This window comes from Macaca thibetana, chromosome 6, assembly GCF_024542745.1.
Source record: "Macaca thibetana thibetana isolate TM-01 chromosome 6, ASM2454274v1, whole genome shotgun sequence".
Classification (NCBI taxonomy): Eukaryota; Metazoa; Chordata; class Mammalia; order Primates; family Cercopithecidae; genus Macaca; species Macaca thibetana.
Window position 1 is genome coordinate 30,300,391 of NC_065583.1, and position 20,686 is coordinate 30,321,076.

Below are 20,686 nucleotides of genomic sequence, written 5' to 3' on the forward strand. Positions count from 1 at the left end.
TTTCTAGGAAATACGATGTAAAAAGAAAATCTATAGATAAGTTCTAAGTCTGTACAAAGAAGCTAGATTTTATATTCTCTGAGAAGTGAAGGGACTTGCTACATAATATGCAGAAATCATGTAATACATTTTCATAAGAATATAACTCGAGCTTCATATTCTTCAAGGGCATCTAAAATGCCAATCCATGGTACAGGCGCTTCTTTCTCCCACTCTTCTTCATTTATGCAGTAGTTTTCATGGATTTCTGTCCAAGTGTCACAGACAAAAGCCAAGAGGCTAGCCAAGGCTTCACCCTCGTTCTGCTGGAAGTAGTTCTGGAGGCTGGTCCTCTTCTTCTGAGCCTCTTGTGCCACTTGAGTGCCACGGCCACTGTGAGATTCCAGGGCTGCAGCTTCCTTGGTCTTGAACTCTTTCTCTCTCTTCAGGCGGTGCTGTTCAGTTTCAGCCTCAGCTGCCCCCTTGGCCTGCTTCAGCCTCTATGTCTTTTGTTCAGACTTGGACACCTTCTCAGTGGCTGTGTCTTGGCCTGCAGCAGCTGCTGGATCCCCTGAGACTGACTGGCTGAGGTGGCTCTTGATTCTTGCTTTTCTAGGCCAGCCCACAGCATTTATTCGACACTGATTTTCTTCTTTTGAAGTGATTCATTCTTAGTTTGACCTTGAAGGCAGGAACCATCCAGTATCTTAGAGATTCCAGATAGATCAAGGAATTTGTCCCACAGTATAAAGATAACAATCCCTTAAGCCTACACTACACTTCATGCATTATCAATTAGCATGTATGAGTAAATAACTTGAAGTAATAGCAAAGATAACTTTTCTGAATGCTTTACATGAAAAATCTCATTGAAGACTTTTATGTCCTATGCAGAATGAATCACAATACCTAAAAGGATAGTAGCCTTCATCTCCATTTTGCAGCTGAGGAAACAAGCTGAGGAAGGGGTGGGACTTAGGCAAGGCCATACAAGAAAGAATCAGACTCCTGCCTTCCAGACCTGTTCTGTTCTACCACAGTCCTCCTCCAAAGGAGGCCTGCTCATGGCTCCTGGGACTTCTTTATGACCAGGAACATTTTTCATCAAATATAATAAAAAATGTAAAAAAAAAAAAAAAAAAAAAAAAAAATCCTGCTAAAAAAACACAATTTCAAAATTTTTAGCTTTTCATGTTTCTTTGTTAGGTGTTTATCTGACATGTGTGCAAAACCTGGAGAAGACACTTCTTTAAAGACACCTTGTGGATTTTCTTCCAACTGAAGATCTCTTTGTACATAAATGATTTCATATTCTAATTGTTTGCAAGTAAGAGGTTTTCATACTCATATTAATTATTAAAATGCTCGGCATTTTAAAAATTATTTATTTATTTATTTTATTTATTTATATTATTTTTTATTCATTAAAATGCTAGGCATTTAAAAAAAGACAAGACTTCTAAAAAAATTTGTACATTGATACAAATTTTCATAGTACAAACCTTGATAGTTTGTACATTGATATATTCCAAACAGTTTGAACGGTTCCCAGCACTGTTATTTAGTGTTATTTATTAAATAAGAGCTTAAGTTTTATTGGATATGTAAGATCCAAAATGCACCTCGGTAGCATAAAGATTATTTTAAGCTAAAAACATCTGAACAAAAAGAAGCTGCAGAAAGAAACTTTATCTAATCTTCTTTCGCTGATGTAAGCAGGACCTCCTGAAAAATACAGCTGCCATAAATCCCTTCTTTGGGAAGTTTAGAGCCAGAAAAGAAACTTAGCATTATCATTGGAATTACTAACTGTTTAACACATTTTATCTGAAACTGTCGTATCTTCCATTTGTTCTTCCATAAAAGCCCCTCCTCCTCCCTCCTTTTCCCCATATTAAGGGGGTATCTTTGGCTGTTCTGGAAGCCAATTCATCTCAAGGCTCTGGAGCTTATAAACACACTTTGTCTTTTCTCTCGTTAATCTTACCTACTGTCAGTTACATTCACAGGCCCCCAACCACTGACTCTATGTTGATAGGGGAAAAGTTTTTGAATGAGTACATTTCCTCCCAACAATATGAATGAAGAATATGAATGAATACAATTAGAGACACTCCAAATTTTGTTGTGGTGGTTGTTATTTTGAGATGGGGTCTCACTATGTTACCAAGTCTGTCCTTGAACTTTCGGATCCTCTTGCCTCAGCCTCTCAAATAGCTGGGGCTATAGGAATGTGCCACTCTGCCTGGCTGAATTTTTAATGCGTAACTTCTAGGGAATATAATTAGGGATATTGGAGGACTTTCAACTTTTCTTTCTGTAATCGAATTTCTGCAAAACAACTGGTTTATTTTTTAAGAAGAGGATTTTTTTTCTTTTTTTTTTCTTCAATGAGACAGAACCTCACTTTGTCACCCAGGCTGGAGCGCAGTGGTGCAATCTTGGCTCACGGCAACCTCTACCTCCCAGGTTCAAGCGATTCTCCTGCCTCAGCCTCCTGAGTAGCTAAGATTATAGGCTCCTACTACCACACCCGGCTAATTTTTATATTTTTAGTAGAGACAGGATTTCAGTATGTGCGACAGACTGGTCTTGAACTCCCAGCCTTCAATGATTGACCCATCTCGGCCTCCCAAAGTGCTGGGATTACAGGTGTGAGCCACTGTGCCCGGCCAAGAAGAGGACTTTAAGAACAAACTTTCAAAGCTTGGCTAAGCCTGGAATTCTCTATCTGTCCCCTATCCCCTCCCTGCAGGCCTCCTGGCTGTCCTCATCCCCCGCCTGGACCTGGTCATCTCCCTGGTGGGCTCCGTGAGCAGCAGCGCCCTGGCCCTCATCATCCCACCACTCCTGGAGGTCAGCACCTTCTACTCAGAGGGCATGAGCCCCCTCACCATCTTCAAGGACGCCCTGATCAGCATCCTGGGCTTCGTGGGCTTTGTGGTGGGGACCTACCAGGCCCTGGACGAGCTGCTCAAGTCAGGAGACTCTCCCCTGTTTTCCAACTCCACCACTTTTCTTCGGTGAGCCTGGCAGTGCTCCTTGCCCACCAGCACCCAATTTTTAGTGATATGGATCTCTGTTTTTTTGTTTTGTTTTGTTTTTTTGAGATGGAGTTTCACTCTTGTTGCCCAGGCTGGAGTGCAATGGCACAATCTCAGCTCACCGCAACTTCCACCTCCTGGGTTCAAGCAATTCTCCTGCCTCAGCCTCCCGAGTAGCTGGGATTACAGGCATGGGCCAGCACGCCTGGCTAATTTTGTATTTTTAGTAGAGATGGGGTTTCTCCATATTGGTCAGGCTGGTCTCGAACTCTTGACCTCAGGTGATCCACCTGCCTTGGCCTCCAAAAATGCTGGAATTACAAGCGTGAGCCTCCTCGCCCAGCCGGATCTCTTTTATATGCATTATCTTTATGTCACTGCTTTGCCTTTTCTCTGGGCAAAGTCATGGTGAAACAAGAAAGCTACAAGCTCTAAATGGTGTTGGTATTTTTTAATTTTGTTTTGTTTATTACTTCTTCTTTTCATATCTCTGGCATTCCACCACATTGTGAGCTTTACCTTGGAAGGCTCTGGACTCTAGCCAAGCTTATGACAATTCGGACAGTGAATTTCATACCTAACCTGGAGCTATGCAAGAAGAAGCCACCAGAGGGCCCCAAGTGGCAGCAACTGGCCGAAGGAGGTGCGGCCAGCTGATACTGTCCACGCTTTGGCAGACAACCAGTGTTCCCTTTTCTGGGTCTGTTCAAAAAGCAAACACTAAGGGTGGGTACATAATCCACAAGTCAGAAAGTTGTGCACGGCTCCAGTGTTGAGATGGGTAGGGCCAAGATGACCAGTGTGAAACTCTCAGATAGAAAGGACCCATGCGTATTAAATCAGGGGCAACAAACATTTCAAACCATTAGATAGCATTTCCTCCCAACTCAAAGATCCCAACAATGAATAGGAGGCATGGAAGTAGATGTGCCAATGGGGAGGGATGAGGGGTGAACATGAAAATTATTTGAATAGACTTTACCTCCTAATTCTTGCAACATGCATTCTTGATTACCTACTGTGTGCCAAACAAGATTTTGTAGAATATTGTAAAAATGACCATAAATTCCTGTTGATAATGTGACTCTGCAGCTGCTCCTATGAAAAGATGAAGTCTATATCTGTATCCCTTAAATTTTTTTGTTTGTTTATCTGTGGGGTTTTTTTGTTTTGTTTTGTTTTTGTTTGTTTGTTTTTCTGAGATGGAGTCTCGCTCTGTTGCCCAGGCTGGAGTGCAGTGGCACAATCTCGGCTCACTGCAGTCTCCATCTCCTGGGTTCAAGCAATTCTTCTGCCTCAGCCTCCCGAGTAGCTGGGATTAAAGGCACCTGCCACTATACCCGGCTAATTTTTGTATTTTTCACAGAGGTGGGGTTTTACCATGTTGGCCAGGCTGGTCTCAAACTCCTGACCTCAGGTGATCCACCCGCCTCAGCCTCCCAAAGTGCTGAGATAACAAGTGTGAGCCACCGTGCCTGGCCTCTCCCCTTTAAATTTGATCTTGGCCTTGTAACTTGCTTTGACCAATAGAACATTAGTAAATGTGATGCAGTCAGAGGTTTGTTAATAACCTATGCATCAGAACTTACATGCATGCTCTGTAGAGTTGAGACCACCAAGTAAAGCATCCTGGGCTAGCCTACCGGAGGATCAGAGACCACGTGGAACATAAATGAATCATCCCAGTTGAGCCCTGTTCGCAGATCAACCAGCCTGCCAACTTCCAGACACATGAGTAAAGCCATCCTAGACTATATCCAACCCCAGTCAGGCTGACACAGACCATAAGAATTGTACAGATAATCCACAGAACTGTGATAAATAATAAAGATGTTTGTAATTTTAATACATAAAGAGTGGGAAGTTTTATGCAGCAAAAGATATCTGATACATCATTCTAAAAAGGATACACTGATTAATGAGAAAAGAATCCCCGCTGTCAAGCAGCCAGTCTACTGTCCATTGGGAAAGAGTAACAGGTAATCAACTAAGTCAATACCATCATACGTCCATCTAAGGGCAAAGGACACTACCTGCTCTGGAGCACAAAGGAAGACTTTCCACAGGTGGTATCACTTGATTGGGCTTTGAGTAGAACTTGAAAGACTGAGTCTGAATCTCCTTCCATTCTGTCCTGCTGCCTGGACATGACAGCACTGATGCTCGTGTCTGACCTTGGCCGGCAGCCAGGGGCAAGCCAACCTGAGACATCGCCTCTATCTTTCTGGTGGTGACTGCTCTCTCCCCTCCCCGCAGAATTACTAACATTGAGAAAATGCACCTAGATAACTAAATAGATGTTGAAGATCTATAGTCCCAAAAGGTGGGGAGAGGAGAGTTTCTCATGAAACTCTCTGTGGTTTATGGGAATGATCTATGCCTGTTTCAGCCTCGGTGTTAAGAGAATATTTGAAAAAGCCCTGTCCTGCTTATTTTCATCCTTCATCTTCCCTGTGCCCCCCAATTCTCAAGTCCTGGTCTGCTCTTTCTGTATGTTACTTTCTATCTGCTGGACTTCCAGAAGATACTTCATGAACACAAGTCCACTCAGATGTAGGAAAGGCTGGTGGTCCACACCCAGATCCCATAGCCTACAGAGTCCCTGTTGGGCAATAGGACACTCATAGCCTGTGCAGGGGTCCACAGTCTACTTTGCCAGAGGATGGGTTGTCATTTCCACCCTGAGCTCTCTGTTTCATCAGCAAGCCAAAGGACTTCCACTGATCCGTTCGAGTGTTGGCAATGTGATCATCCTCTCTGGAAACACTTCTCTCCCACCCTGCTCCGCTATCAATCACCCCATCCATCCTTGAAGTTTAAGGTTATCTTCTCTGTTATTAAGAAAAGTTTACACTCATTCTCTAAAGATAAGCCCCTACTGTGTAAGATGATAGGGTTAATTTTATTACTTAGATCAATCTGGCTAAAGTTAAATCTTGGAAAGAAAAACTAAATTTAGCAACATTGATGTAACCAACAAAACCAAGCTAGGGAGACTCATTAGTAATTATTGGCAACACTAACGACTACTACATGTTAGTTTTAAGTCTGAGTGGTGGTGATATTAAAAAATTTTTAAGTGGTTTGGAACTGATTATTTAATACACACATATGCACACACACACAACTTTCTTCCCCCCATTTAACTGACTGTTTATTTAACTTCTGGGGCTTGCTAATGAGTCAAGGAACATAGAAAATCCTTCCTCCTTTCCTTCATTGAGTGCTTACTAAGGATTTTACATGAGATTATCTCATTTAATCCTTACAATGACCTTGTGATGTTTACACTGTCATTGTCTCCATTTTCAGATAAGGAAACAGGCTCAGAGACATTAAATAACTTGTTAAAGATCAAACGCATAGTAAAGGATGGATCCAGGATGCAAACATTTGCGCATCAAAGCTCTTCACTGCATTGTAGGGCTCAAGAGAGGCTATTGAATGGTGGTTATCAAAATGTAAAATAGGGAGAAGGTAGAGCAAGATGGTAGAAAGCTCCACTGATCTGTCCTGTCCCCTAACCGCCACTCCAAGGACACCAAATTAACAATTATGTACAGAAAAAAAAGCACCTTCATAAGAACCAAAAAACGTGGGCGCTCACAGTACCTGATTTTAACTTCGTATGGCTGAAAGAGGCACCAAAGAAGTAAAAGAAAAAACAGTCTTGAATCACCCACGCCACCCCTCCCTCACCCCCAGCAGGGGCCCATGGTGCCCAGAGTATCTCTGGGCTCTGGGGAAGGGAGAACCCAGTAATTGTGAGGCATTGACTAAGTGCTGCCTTTGTTATAGCAGAAAGGAAAACCAGATCAAACTAAGTTGAAACCTGACCACAGAGGGAGGATTTAAACCAGCCCTAGCCAGAGGGGAATCACGGATCCCAGGGGTCAGAACTCTAGTTCCCACAAGCCTTGCCACCATGGGCTAAAGTGCTCTGGGGCTTTAAATAAACTTGAAAGGCAGTCTAGGCCACAAGGGCTACAACTCCTAGGAGACTCCTAGTACTGAATTGGACCCAGAGACAGTGGACTGGGGGAGCAGGAGACATACTGAGACACCAGGTGGGGTGGCTAAGGCAGTACTTGGCATCACCCCTCTCCTAACCCCAAGATACACAGCTTGTGGCTCCAGAGAGATCCCTTCCTTTTGCTTGAGGTGGGGAGAGGGAATAGTGGGGAGGACTTTGTCTTACATCTTAGATGCCAACTCAGCCACAGAACAGGGCATGAGTCAGAGTTATGATGCTGCCTTTCCAGGCCCTAGCTCCTGGGCATTTCTAGACATACCCTGGGCCAGAAGGGAAACCACTGCCTTGAAGGAAAGGACCCAGTCCTGGCAGCATTCATCACCTGCTCACTGAAGAGCCCTTGGGTCCTGAATAAACACCAGTGATACCCAGATGCTACATCAAGGGCCTTGGGTGAGACTCTGAGACCTGCTGACTTTAGTTACCAGCTCAGCCACAAGGGTAGAGCACCAAGAGCACTCTTGGGGTCCCTGATCCCAGGACTTGGCTCTTGGATGGCATTTCTGGACCTGTCCTGGGCCAAAGGGTAGCCCACTGCCCTGAAGGGTGAGTCCCAAGCCAGGCGGCATGCACCACAAGCTGACTGAAGAGCCCTCAGGACTTAAGGGAACATCGGCAGTAATCTGGCATTACTCCGTGCGGGCCTGAGGTGGCAGTGGCCATAGCGTGAGGCTCCTCTGCCTTTGGAAAGGGGAAGGAAGAGTGAAAAGGACTATGTCTTGTGGTTCGAGTGCCAGCTCAGCTACAGTACAATAGAACACCAGATAGACCTCTTAGGTTTTTTACTCTAGTCCCTGGCTCTCAGACAGATGGCACCTCTGGACCCGCACAGGGCCTGGGGGATCTCTCCACATTAAAGGGAAAAATGTAGACCTGAATGGCTTTGCCACCTGCTGATTACAGAGCCCCAGGGCCTTGAGGGAACACAGGCAGTAGCCAGGGAGTGGTTACAGGAGGCCTCCAGCAAGACCCAGTGCTATGCTGGCTTCAAGTCTGACCCAGTGCAGTCATAGTGATGGTGGCCACAAGCGTGCTTGTATCACTCCACCCCCAGTTTCATGTGGCTCAGAACAGACAAAGAGAGAGACTCTGTTTGGGAGAAAGTAAGGGAAGAGAACAAGAGTCTCTATCTGGTAATCCAGAGAGAATTCTCCCAGATCAATTGTCTCCAAGACAATCAAGGTGGTACCTCTGTCAGTCTGCACCAACCACAGTGTTGCTGGGCTTGGGTTGTGCCCTAAAGCAGATACAGCTTAGATCATAACACCCAAGCCCTTTCAAATATCTGGAAAGCCTTCCCAAGAAGGATGGGTACAAACAAGCCCAGACAGTGAAGACTACAATAAATACCTAACTCTTCAATGCCCAGAAACTGAAGAGCATTTACTAGCATCAACACCATCCGTGAAAACATGGCCTCACCAAATGAACTAAATAAGGCACAGGGACCAATCCTGGAGATACAGAGATATGTGATCTTTCAGTCAGAGAATTGAAAATAGTTGTTTTGAGGAAACTCATAGAAATTCAAGATAACAGAGAGAAGGAATTCATCAGATAAATTTAACAAAGATATTGAAATCATGAAAAAGAATCAGTCAGAAATTCTGGAGCTGAAAAATGCAATTGCCATACTGAAGAATGCATCAGAGTCTTTTAATAATAGAATTGATCAACCAGAAGAAAGAATTAGTGAGCTTAAAGACAGGCTGTTTGAAAATATACAGTCAGAGGAGACTAAAAAAAAAGGAATAAAAAATAATGAAGCACACCTACACGATCTAGAAAATAACCTCAAAAAGGCAAATCTAAGTTATTGATCTTAAAGAGGAAGTAGAGAAAGAGATAGGGGTAGAAAGTTTATTCAAAAGGATAATAGAGAACTTCCTAAACCTAGAGAAAGTTATCAATATCCAAGTACAAGAAGTTTATAGAACACTAAGCAGATTTAACCTAAACAAGACTACCTTAAGGCATTTAATAATCAAACTCCCAAAGATCTAGCATAAAGGATCCTAAAAGCAACAAGAGAGAAAGAAAAAAAAAAAAAAAAAAGCATGATGGAGCTCCAACATGTCAGGCAGCAGACTTTTCAGTGGAAACCTTAAAGGCAAGGAGAGAGTGGCATGAAATATTTAAAGTGCTGAAGGAAAAAAAAAAAAAAACAACTTTTACCCTAGAATAGTATATCTGGTGAAAATATACTTCAAACATGAATGAGAAATAAAGACTTTCCCAGACAAACAAAAGTTGAAGGATTTTATCAACACCAGCATTTCTGTCCTACCAGAATTGCTAAAGGGAGTACTTCAATCAGAAAGAAAAGAACATTAATGAGCAATACATAATCACCAGAAGGTACAAAACTGACTGGTAATAGTAAATACACAGAAAAACACAGACTATTATAACTCTGTAACTGTGGTGTGTGACCTATTTTATCATAAGTAGAAAGACTAAACAATGAACCAATCAAAAATAATAACAACTTTTCAAGACTTAGTACAATAAAATACAAACAGAAACAACAAAAAATTAAAAAGCAGGGGGATGAAGTTAAGGCATAGAGTTTTTATTAGTTTTCTTTCTTTCTTTTTGTTCATTTATTTGTTGATGCAGTGTTAATGTGTTATCAGGTTAAAATAATGGGTTATAAGATAGTATTTGCAAACCTCATGGTAACCTAAAACCAAAAACCATATGATGGATACAAACACACACAAAAGCAAGAAACTAAAGCATATCAAAAGATAAAAATCACTTTCACTAAAGGAAGACAAGAAAAAAAGAAGTAAGAGAAAACCACAACAACCATCAAACAAGTAACAAAATGGCAAGAGTAAATCCTTGCTTATCAATAATAACGTTGAATGTAAATGGTCTAAACTCTTCAATCAAAAGACATAAACTGGCTGAATGAATAAAAAAAGATCCATTGATCTGTTGCCTACAAGAAACCCACTTTACCTATAAAGGCATACATAGGCTGAAAATAAAGGCGTTGCCGGGTGCGGTGGCTCAAGCCTGTAATCCCAGCACTTTGGGAGGCCGAGACGGGTGGATCACGAGGTCAGGAGATCGAGACCATCCTGGCTAACACGGTGAAACCCCGTCTCTACTAAAAAGATACAAAAAATTAGCCGGGCGAGGTGGCGGGCGCCTGTAGTCCCAGCTACTCGGGAGGCTGAGGCAGAAGAATGGCATGAACCCAGGAGGCGGAGCTTGCAGTGAGCTGAGATCCGGCCACTGCACTCCAGCCTGGGTGACAGAGCCAGACCCCGTCTCAAAAAAAAAAAAAAAAAAAAAAAAAAGAAAAAAGAAAATAAAGGCGTGAAAAAATATATTCCATGCCAACGGAAATCAAAAAAGAGCAGGAGTGGCTATACTTATATCAGACAAAATAGATTTTAAGACAAAAACTATAAGAAGAGACAAAGAAGATCACTATATAATGATCAAAAGGTCAATTCAGGATATAAGAGGATATAACAATTGTAATTATATATGCTGCAAACACTGGAGCACCCAGATAAATAAAGCCAATATTATTAGAGCTAAAGAGAGAGAGAGACACCAATAGTTAGAGACTTCAATACCCAACTTTCTGCATTGGACAGATCTTCCAGACAGAAAATTAACAAAGAAACATAGGACTTAATCTGCACTATAGACCAAGTAGATCTAACAGATATTTATGGAATATTTCATCCAATGGCTAAAGAATGCACATCCCTTTTCTCAGCACACAGATCACAGATCATTTTCAAGGATAGACCATATGTTAGGTCACAAAACAAGTCTTAAAACTTCCAAAAAACTGAAATAATACCAAGCATCTTCTCTGACCACAATGGAATGAAACTTGTAATCAGCAAGAAGAAGAAGTTTGGAAACTATACAAACACATGGAAATTAAACAGTATGCTCCTTAATGACCAGTGGGTCGGTGAAGAAATTAAGAAGAAAATTTGAAAATCCTTGAAACAAATGATAATGGAAACACAACATACCACAACCTATGGGATACAGCAAAAGCAGTACTAAAAGGGAAGTTTATAGCTATAAGAGCCTACATCAAAAATAGGGAAACTTCAAATAAACAATCTAATGATGCATCCAGTCATGAATGGTGGTTCATGCCTGTAATTCTAGAACTTTGGGAGGCCAAGGTGGGCGGATCACTTGAGGTCAGAAGTACAAAACCAGCCTGGCCAACATGGTGAAACCCCGTCTCTAGTAAAAGTACAAAAAAAAATTAGCTGAGTGTAGTGGTGGGTGCCTATAATCCCAGCTACTCAGGAGGCTGAGGCACGAGATCACTTGAACTCAAGAGGCAAAGGTTACAGTGAGCCAAGATCATGCCACTGCACTCCAGCTGGGGCAACAAAGCGAGGCTCCATTTCAAAAAACAAACAAACAAAATGTATATTAAAGAACTAGAAAAGCAAGAGCAAACCAAACCCAAAATTAGTAGAAGAAAAGAAATAATAAAGATCAGAGCAGAAATAAATGAAACTGAAATGAAGAAAACAATATAAAAGATCAATAATAAAATGTTGGTTTTTCTGAAAAGTTAAACAAAATTGACAAACCATTAGCCAGACTAACTAAGAAAAAAAGAGAGAAGATCCAAGTAAATAAAATAAGAAATGAAAAAAGAGACATTACAACTGATACTGCAGAAATACAAAAGATCATTAATACCTACAGCCATATGCCACCATGCCCAGCTAATTTTTGTATTTTTTGTAGAGATGGGGTTTTGTGGCCAGGCGTGGTAGCTCACACCTGCAATTCCAGCACTTTGGGAGGCCAAGGCAGGAGGATCGTCTGAGGTCAGGAGATACATATCAGCCTGGCCAACATGGTGAAACTCCATCTCTACTAAAAATACAAAAAATTAGCCGGGCATGGTGGCATGTGCCTCTAATCCCAGCTACTCAGGAGGCTGAGGCAGGAGAATCACTTGAACCCAGGAGGCCGAGGTTGCAGTGAGCCGAGGTCACGCCATTGCACTCCAGCCTGGGTGACAGAGCAAGACTCTGTCTGGAGAAAAAAATAAAAATAAATAAAAATAAAAAGAGATGAGGTTTTGCCATGTCATTTATTCATTGTTTCAATACTTACCTAAAGCATGCCTATTCTATATAACGTGCTGCAAATTTAACAATGTTCCATTTTCAAGGAGTCTGCACTTTAGTAGGAAGACAGATAGTAAACAAGTAAACAAGACAGTGATCGATTATAATAAATGCTATGCTTGTTTTAAAACAAGGCAAAGCGGGGAGGAGGAGCAAGATGGCCGAATAGGAACAGCTCCAGTCTCCAACTCCCAGCACGAGCCACACAGAAGACCGGTGATTTCTGCATTTTCAACTGAGGTACTGGGTTCATCTCACTAGGGAGTGCCGGACAATCGGTGCTAGTCAGCTGCTGCAGCCCGACCTGCGAGAGCTGAAGCAGGGCGAGGCATCGCCTCACCTGGGAAGCGCAAGGGGGAAGGGAATCCCTTTTCCTAGCCAGGGGAACTGAGACACACAACACCTGGAAAATTGGGTAACTCCCACCCCAATACTGCGCTTTAAGCTAACGGGCACACCAGGAGATTATATCCCACACCTGGCCGGGAGGGTCCCACGACCATGGAGCCTCCCTCATTGCTAGCACAGCAGTCTGTGATCTACCGGCAAGGCAGCAGCGAGGCTGGGGGAGGGGCACCCGCCATTGCTGAGGCTTAAGTAGGTAAACAAAGCCGCTGGGAAGCTCGAACTGGGTGAAGTTCACAGCAGCTCAAGGAAACCTGCCTGTCTCTGTAGACTCCACCTCTGGGGACAGGGCACAGTAAACAATAACAAACCCAGCAGAAACCTCTGCAGACGCAAACGACTCTGTCTGACAGCTTTGAAGAGAGCAGTGGATCTCCCAAACGGAGGTTGAGAGCTGAGAAGGGACAGACTGCCTGCTCAAGTGGGTCCCTGACCCCTGAGTAGCCTAACTGGGAGACATCCCCCACTAGGGGCAGTCTGACACCCCACACCTCACAGGGTGGAGTACCCCCCTGAGAGGAAGCTTCCAAAGCAAGAATCAGACAGGTACACTCGCTGTTCAGCAATATTCTATCTTCTGCAGCCTCTGCTGCTGATACCCAGGCAAACAGGGTCTGGAGTGGACCTCAAGCAATCTCCAACAGACCTACAGCTGAGGGTCCTGACTGTTAGAAGGAAAACTATCAAACAGGAAGGACACCTACACCAAATCCCCATCAGTACATCACCATCATCAAAGACCAGAGGCAGATAAAACCACAAAGATGGGGAAAAAGCAGGGCAGAAAAGCTGGAAATTCAAAAAATAAGAGCACATCTCCCCCGGCAAAGGAGCGCAGCTCATTGCCAGCAATGGATCAAAGCTCGACAGAGAATGACTTTGACGAGATGAGAGAAGAAGGGTTCAGTCCATCAAACTTCTCAGAGCTAAAGGAGGAATTACGTACCCAGCGCAAAGAAACTAAAAATCTTGAAAAAAAAGTGGAAGAATTGATGGCTAGAGTAATTAATGCAGAGAAGGTCATAAACGAAATGAAAGAGATGAAAACCATGACACGAGAAATACGTGACACATGCACAAGCTTCAGTAACCGACTCGATCAACTGGAAGAAAGAGTATCAGCGATTGAGGATCAAATGAATGAAATGAAGCGAGAAGAGAAACCAAAAGAAAAAAGAAGAAAAAGAAATGAACAAAGCCTGCAAGAAGTATGGGATTATGTAAAAAGACCAAATCTACGTCTGATTGGGGTGCCTGAAAGTGAGAGGGAAAATGGAACCAAGTTGGAAAACACTCTTCAGGATATCATCCAGGAGAACTTCCCCAACCTAGTAGGGCAGGCCAACATTCAAATCAGGAAATACAGAGAACGCCACAAAGATACTCCTCGAGAAGAGCAACTCCAAGACACATAATTGCCAGATTCACCAAAGTTGAAATGAAGGAAAAAATCTTAAGGGCAGCCAGAGAGAAAGGTTGGGTCACCCACAAAGGGAAGCCCATCAGACTAACAGCAGATCTCTCAGCAGAAACTCTACAAGCCAGAAGAGAGTGGGGGCCAATATTCAACATTCTTAAAGAAAAGAATTTGCAACCCAGAATTTCATATCCAGCCAAACTAAGTTTCATAAGTGAAGGAGAAATAAAATCCTTTACAGATAAGCAAATGCTTAGAGATTTTGTCACCACTAGGCCTGCCTTACAAGAGACCCTGAAGGAAGCACTCAACATGGAAAGGAACAACCGGTACCAGCCATTGCAAAAACATGCCAAAATGTAAAGACCATCGAGGCTAGGAAGAAACTGCATCAACTAACGAGCAAAATAACCAGTTAATATCATAATGGCAGGATCAAGTTCACACATAACAATATTAACCTTAAATGTAAATGGACTAAATGCTCCAACTAAAAGACACAGACTGGCAAACTGGATAAAGAGTCAAGACCCATCAGTCTGCTGTATTCAGGAGACCCATCTCGCATGCAGAGACATACATAGGCTCAAAATAAAGGGATGGAGGAAGATTTACCAAGCAAATGGAGAACAAAAAAAAGCAGGGGTTGCAATACTAGTCTCTGATAAAACAGACTTTAAACCATCAAAGATCAAAAGAGACAAAGAAGGCCATTACATAATGGTAAAGGGATCAATTCAACAGGAAGAGCTAACTATCCTAAATATATATGCACCCAATACAGGAGCACCCAGATTCATCAAGCAAGTCCTTAGAGACTTACAAAGAGACTTAGACTCCCATACAATAATAATGGGAGACTTCAACACTCCACTGTCAACATTAGACAGATCAACGAGACAGAAAGTTAACAAGGATATCCAGGAATTGAACTCATCTCTGCAGCAAGCAGACCTAATAGACATCTATAGAACTCTCCACTCCAAATCAACAGAATATACATTCTTCGCAGCACCACATCGCACTTACTCAAAACTTGACCACATAGTTGGAAGTAAAGCACTCCTCAGCAAATGTACAAGAACAGAAATTTTAACAAACTGTCTCTTAGACCACAGTGCAATCAAACTAGAACTCAGGACTAAGAAACTCAATCAAAACTGCTCAACTACATGGAAACTGAACAACCTGCTCCTGAATGACTACTGGGTACATAACGAAATGAAGGCAGAAATAAAGAAGTTCTTTGAAACCAATGAGAACAAAGATACAACATACCAGAATCTCTGGGACACATTTAAAGCAGTGTGTAGAGGGAAATTTATAGCACTAAATGCCCACAAGAGAAAGCTGGAAAGATCTAAAATTGACACTCTAACATCACAATTAAAAGAACTAGAGAAGCAAGAGCAAACACATTCAAAAGCTAGCAGAAGGCAAGAAATAACTAAGATCAGAGCAGAACTGAAGGAGATAGAGACACAAAAAACTCTCCAAAAAATCAATGAATCCAGGAGTTGGTTTTTTGAAGATCAACAAAATTGACAGACCACTAGCAAGACTAATAAAGAAGAAAAGAGAGAAGAATCAAATCGACGCAATTAAAAATGATAAAGGGGATATCACCACTGACCCCACAGAAATACAAACTACCATCAGAGAATACTATAAACACCTCTATGCAAATAAACTGGAAAATCTAGAAGAAATGGATAATTTCCTGGACACTTACACTCTTCCAAGACTAAACCAGGAAGAAGTTGAATCCCTGAATAGACCAATAGCAGGCTCTGAAATTGAGGCAATAATTAATAGCCTACCAACCAAAAAAAGTCCAGGACCAGATTGATTCACAGTTGAATTCTACCAGAGGTACAAGGAGGAGCTGGTACCATTCCTTCTGAAACTATTCCAATCAATAGAAAAAGAGGGAATCCTCCCTAACTCATTTTAGGAGGCCAACATCATCCTGATACCAAAGCCTGGCAGAGACACAACAAAAAAAGAGAATTTTAGACCAATATCCCTGATGAACATCGATGCAAAAATCCTCAATAAAATACTGGCAAACCGGATTTAGCAACACATCAAAAAGCTTATCCACCATGATCAAGTGGGCTTCATCCCTGGGATGCAAGGCTGGTTCAACATTCGCAAATCAATAAACATAATCCAGCATATAAACAGAACCAAAGACAAGAACCACATGATTATCTCAATAGATGCAGACAAGGCTTTTGACAAAATTCAACAGCCCTTCATGCTAAAACCTCTCAATAAATTCGGTATTGATGGAACATACCTCAAAATAATAAGAGCTATCTATGACAAACCCACAGCCAATATCATACTGAATGGGCAAAAACTGGAAAAATTCCCTTTGAAAACTGGCACAAGACAGGTATGCCCTCTCTCACCACTCCTATTCAACATAGTGTTGGAAGTTCTGGCTAGGGCAATCAGGCAAGAGAAAGAAATCAAGGGTATTCAGTTAGGAAAAGAAGAAGTCAAATTGTCCCTCTTTGCAGATGACATGATTGTATATTTAGAAAACCCCATTGTCTCAGCCCAAAATCTCCTTAAGCTGATAAGCAACTTCAGCAAAGTCTCAGGATACAAAATTAATGTGCAAAAATCACAAGCATTCTTATACACCAGTAACAGACAAACAGAGAGCCAAATCAGGAATGAACTTCCATTCACAATTGCTTCAAAGAGAATAAAATACCTAGGAATCCAACTGACAAGGGATGTAAAGGACCTCTTCAAGGAGAACTACAAACCACTGCTCAGTGAAATAAAAGAGGACACAAACAAATGGAAGAACATACCATGCTCATGGATAGGAAGAATCAATATCGTGAAAATGGCCATACTGCCCAAGGTAATTTATAGATTCAATGCCATCCCCATCAAGCTACCAATGAGTTTCTTCACAGAATTGGAAAAAACTGCTTTAAAGTTCATATGGAACCAAAAAAGAGCCCGCATCTCCAAGACAATCCTAAGTCAAAAGAACAAAGCTGGAGGCATCACGCTACCTGACTTCAAACTATACTACAAGGCTACAGTAACCAAAACAGCATGGTACTGGTACCAAAGCAGAGATATAGACCAATGGAACAGAACAGAGTCCTCAGAAATAATACCACACATCTACAGCCATCTGATCTTTGACAAACCCGAGAGAAACAAGAAATGGGGAAAAGATTCCCTATTTAATAAATGGTGTTGGGAAAATTGGCTAGCCATAAGTAGAAAGCTGAAACTGGATCCTTTCCTTACTCCTTATACGAAAATTAATTCAAGATGGATTAGAGACTTAAATGTTAGACCTAATACCATAAAAATCCTAGAGGAAAACCTAGGTAGTACCATTCAGGACATAGGCATGGGCAAAGACTTCATGTCTAAAACACCAAAAGCAACGGCAGCAAAAGCCAAAATTGACAAATGGGATCTCATTAAACTAAAGAGCTTCTGCACAGCAAAAGAAACTACCATCAGAGTGAACAGGCAACCTACAGAATGGGAGAAAATTTTTGCAATCTACTCATCTGACAAAGGGCTAATATCCAGAACCTACAAAGAACTCAAACAAATTTACGAGAAAAAAACAAACAACCCCATCAGAAAGTGGGCAAAGGATATGAACAGACATTTCTCAAAAGAAGACATTCATACAGCCAACAGGCACATGAAAAAATGCTCATCATCACTGGCCATCAGAGAAATGCAAATCAAAACCACAATGAGATACCATCTCACACCAGTTAGAATGGCGATCATTAAAAAGTCAGGAAACAACAGGTGCTGGAGAGGATGTGGAGAAATAGGAACACTTTTACACTGTTGGTGGGATTGTAAACTAGTTCAACCATTATGGAAAACAGTATGGCGATTCCTCAAGGATCTAGAACTAGATGTACCATATGACCCAGCCATCCCATTACTGGGTATATACCCAAAGGATTATAAATCATGCTGCTATAAAGACACATGCACACGTATGTTTATTGCAGCACTATTCACAATAGCAAAGACTTGGAATCAACCCAAATGTCCATCAGTGACAGACTGGATTAAGAAAATGTGGCACATATACACCATGGAATACTATGCAGCCATAAAAAAGGATGAGTTTGTGTCCTTTGTAGGGACATGGATGCAGCTGGAAACCATCATTCTTAGCAAACTATCACAAGAACACAAAACCAAACACTGCATGTTCTCACTCATAGGTGGGAACTGAACAATGAGATCACTTGGACTCGGGAAGGGGAACATCACACACCGGGGCCTATCATGGGGAGGCGGGAGGGGGGAGGGCTTGCATTGGGAGTTATACCTGATGTAAATGACGAGTTGATGGGTGCTGACGAGTTGATGGTTGCAGCACACCAACATGGCACAAGTATACATATGTAACAAACCTGCACGTTATGCACATGTACCCTAGAACTCAAAGTATAATAATAAAAAAATAAAAAATAAAAAAAATAAATAAATAAAACAAGGCAAAGCAAAACTCACAACTATAAAGCAGAGACTGTGGAAATCACCACCACCCAGAGCAAGCATACAAAAGGATGTTGGCCTGTAGTTTCCTTTTCTTTTCTTTTCTTTTTTTTTTTTTTTTAATGTATCTTTGTCTTGTTTTGGTATCGGAGTAATACTGAACTTCTATAATATTCAATGAATTTGGAAGCATTCCCTCTTCTTCTATGTTTTGAAATAGTTTGAGTTCTTATTAGTTCTTCTTTAAATGTTTAGTAGAAGTCAGCAGTTAAGCCAGAGGGTCCAAGGCTTTCCTTTACCTGGAGACTTTTTATTATGGCTTTGATCTCATTACTTGTTATTGGTCTCTTCAGGTTTTGGATTTCTTTCTGGTTCTATCTTGGTAGATTGTATGTGTCTAGGAATTTGTCCATTTCTTGTAGATTTTCCAATTTATTGGCATATAGTTGCTTACTCGGGAGGCTGAGGTGGGAGGATAGCTTGAGCCCGGGAGGAGGAGGTTTCAGTGAGCTGTGATTGTGCCACTGCACTTCAGCCTGGGCGACAGTGAGACCCTGTCTCAAAAAATAAAAATAAAATAAAATAATAAATGAGTAAGTGCAACAGGGGAGGGGAAGTTATTTTCAACTTGAGAAAAATATTTGGACATCAGAGGAGAGAGGTATTTCATTTGATATTCAGACGAAGAGAGAAGCTCCCAGTGCTGATTTTGCAGCAGCACTAAGAGGTGGTATGGGGAGTACCTTGGCCCCCATGAGCTTCATAAGCAACCTGTGCAGTCGTCCCAAACAAACACGCAATCAAAGTTCAGTGCTGGTGCGTGCTCTGCAAAAGCAGCTTCCGGACACGATTTTGTTAATGCCGGTCCCATTCTGTTACTCACGTCAAAAATATTGGAGTCTTCCTTGATTCCTCTCTCTTTTACACCCCACCTCAAGTTCATCAGCACATCCTCTTGGCTTTATCTTTAAAAGTATCCAGGATTCAGTCACTTCTCACCATCTCTTTCACTACCTCCCTGTTAAGCCATCACAGACTGACATTTGGGTCATTGCAACACCCTCCTGGATTATTGTAATAGCCTCCTGATTGATACCCCCTTGCACCCCTTCAATCTGCTCACAAAAAAAAAAAAAAGGCCAGAGACATCCTGTCAAAACGTTTAAGTAATGTCACTTCTCTGCTCAGAACCCTCCATGATTTCTCATCTCTCCTCTTTAGCTACATCTCTGGTGTGACTATGTAATTTATCATCCAAACCAGGTTATCTCTTTTTATTTTATTTTATTTATTATTTTTTTTTTTGAGATGGAATTTTATTCTTGTCACCCAGGCTGGAGTGCAATGGTGCGATCTCTGCTCACTGCAACCACCGCCTCCCAGGTTCAAGCGATTCTCCTGCCTCAGCCTCCCAAGTAGCTGGGACTATAGGTATATGCCACCAAGCTCAGCTAATTTTTGTATTTTTACTAGAGATAGGATTTCACCATGTTGGCCAGGTTGGTCTCTAACTCCCAACCTCAGGTGATCTGCCCACCTCGGCCTCCCAAAGTGCTGGGATTCCAGGTGTGAGCCACTGCGCCTGGCCTATTTTATTTTATTTTTAGGGTCATTTCCCAGGCTGGCCTCAATCGATTTTCCCATTTCAGCCTCTTGAGTAGTTGGGTCTACAAGTGTGCACCACCTCGCTCAGCTGCAGGATACTTTTAATAAGGAAGGGAGACACCATTAGTAATTATGCCAGGGCAATAGGCACAAACCAGGAGAATCCCTTCTCCTCTGTGCACTCCTAGACAGCCATAAGACCTCACTGTCATTCCTAAAACACCCCAGGCACTCTCCTACCTTAGGACCTTTGCACTTCTTGTCTCTCTGCTCAGAGTTTCTTACCCAAGACCTACATGAGTTGTGCTCCCTCACCTTGTTCAGCCCTTTGCCCAAATGTCACTTTCTAGGTGAGGCCCTCTCTGATCACCCAGTCTAAAATTGCAAACTTCCCCCTAGCTGACACTCTCCATTACCCTTGTCTGGACTTTCTCTATACCACTTTTTACTAACAGATACTTGATATATTTGTTTTGTTTACTGTCTGTCTTCCCCAGCCCCTCCAGATCATAAATTCCATGAGAAGAGAGATTGTAGTAAGTTT

At 42.0% G+C, this 20,686-nt stretch overlaps 2 protein-coding genes across 4 annotated transcripts in view; both read left to right on the plus strand.

Annotated features, from left to right (window-relative positions):
* SLC36A2 (solute carrier family 36 member 2) overlaps positions 1 to 4,871 on the plus strand; it is a 32,943-nt gene extending 28,072 nt beyond the window's left edge. For 2 of the 3 annotated variants that reach the window (XM_050793669.1, XM_050793668.1), the window contains exon 9: positions 2,735 to 3,692. In XM_050793669.1, coding sequence (XP_050649626.1) covers positions 2,735 to 3,006 — 272 coding nt within the window. In that variant the 3' untranslated portion in view covers positions 3,007 to 3,692. Of the gene's footprint in view, positions 1 to 2,734 lie in introns of all 3 variants that reach the window. The other variant, XM_050793667.1, reaches the window with a different exon arrangement.
* CCDC69 (coiled-coil domain containing 69) overlaps positions 1 to 20,686 on the plus strand; it is a 231,685-nt gene that overhangs the window by 89,166 nt on the left and 121,833 nt on the right. The gene's annotated exons all lie outside the window — the stretch shown is intronic.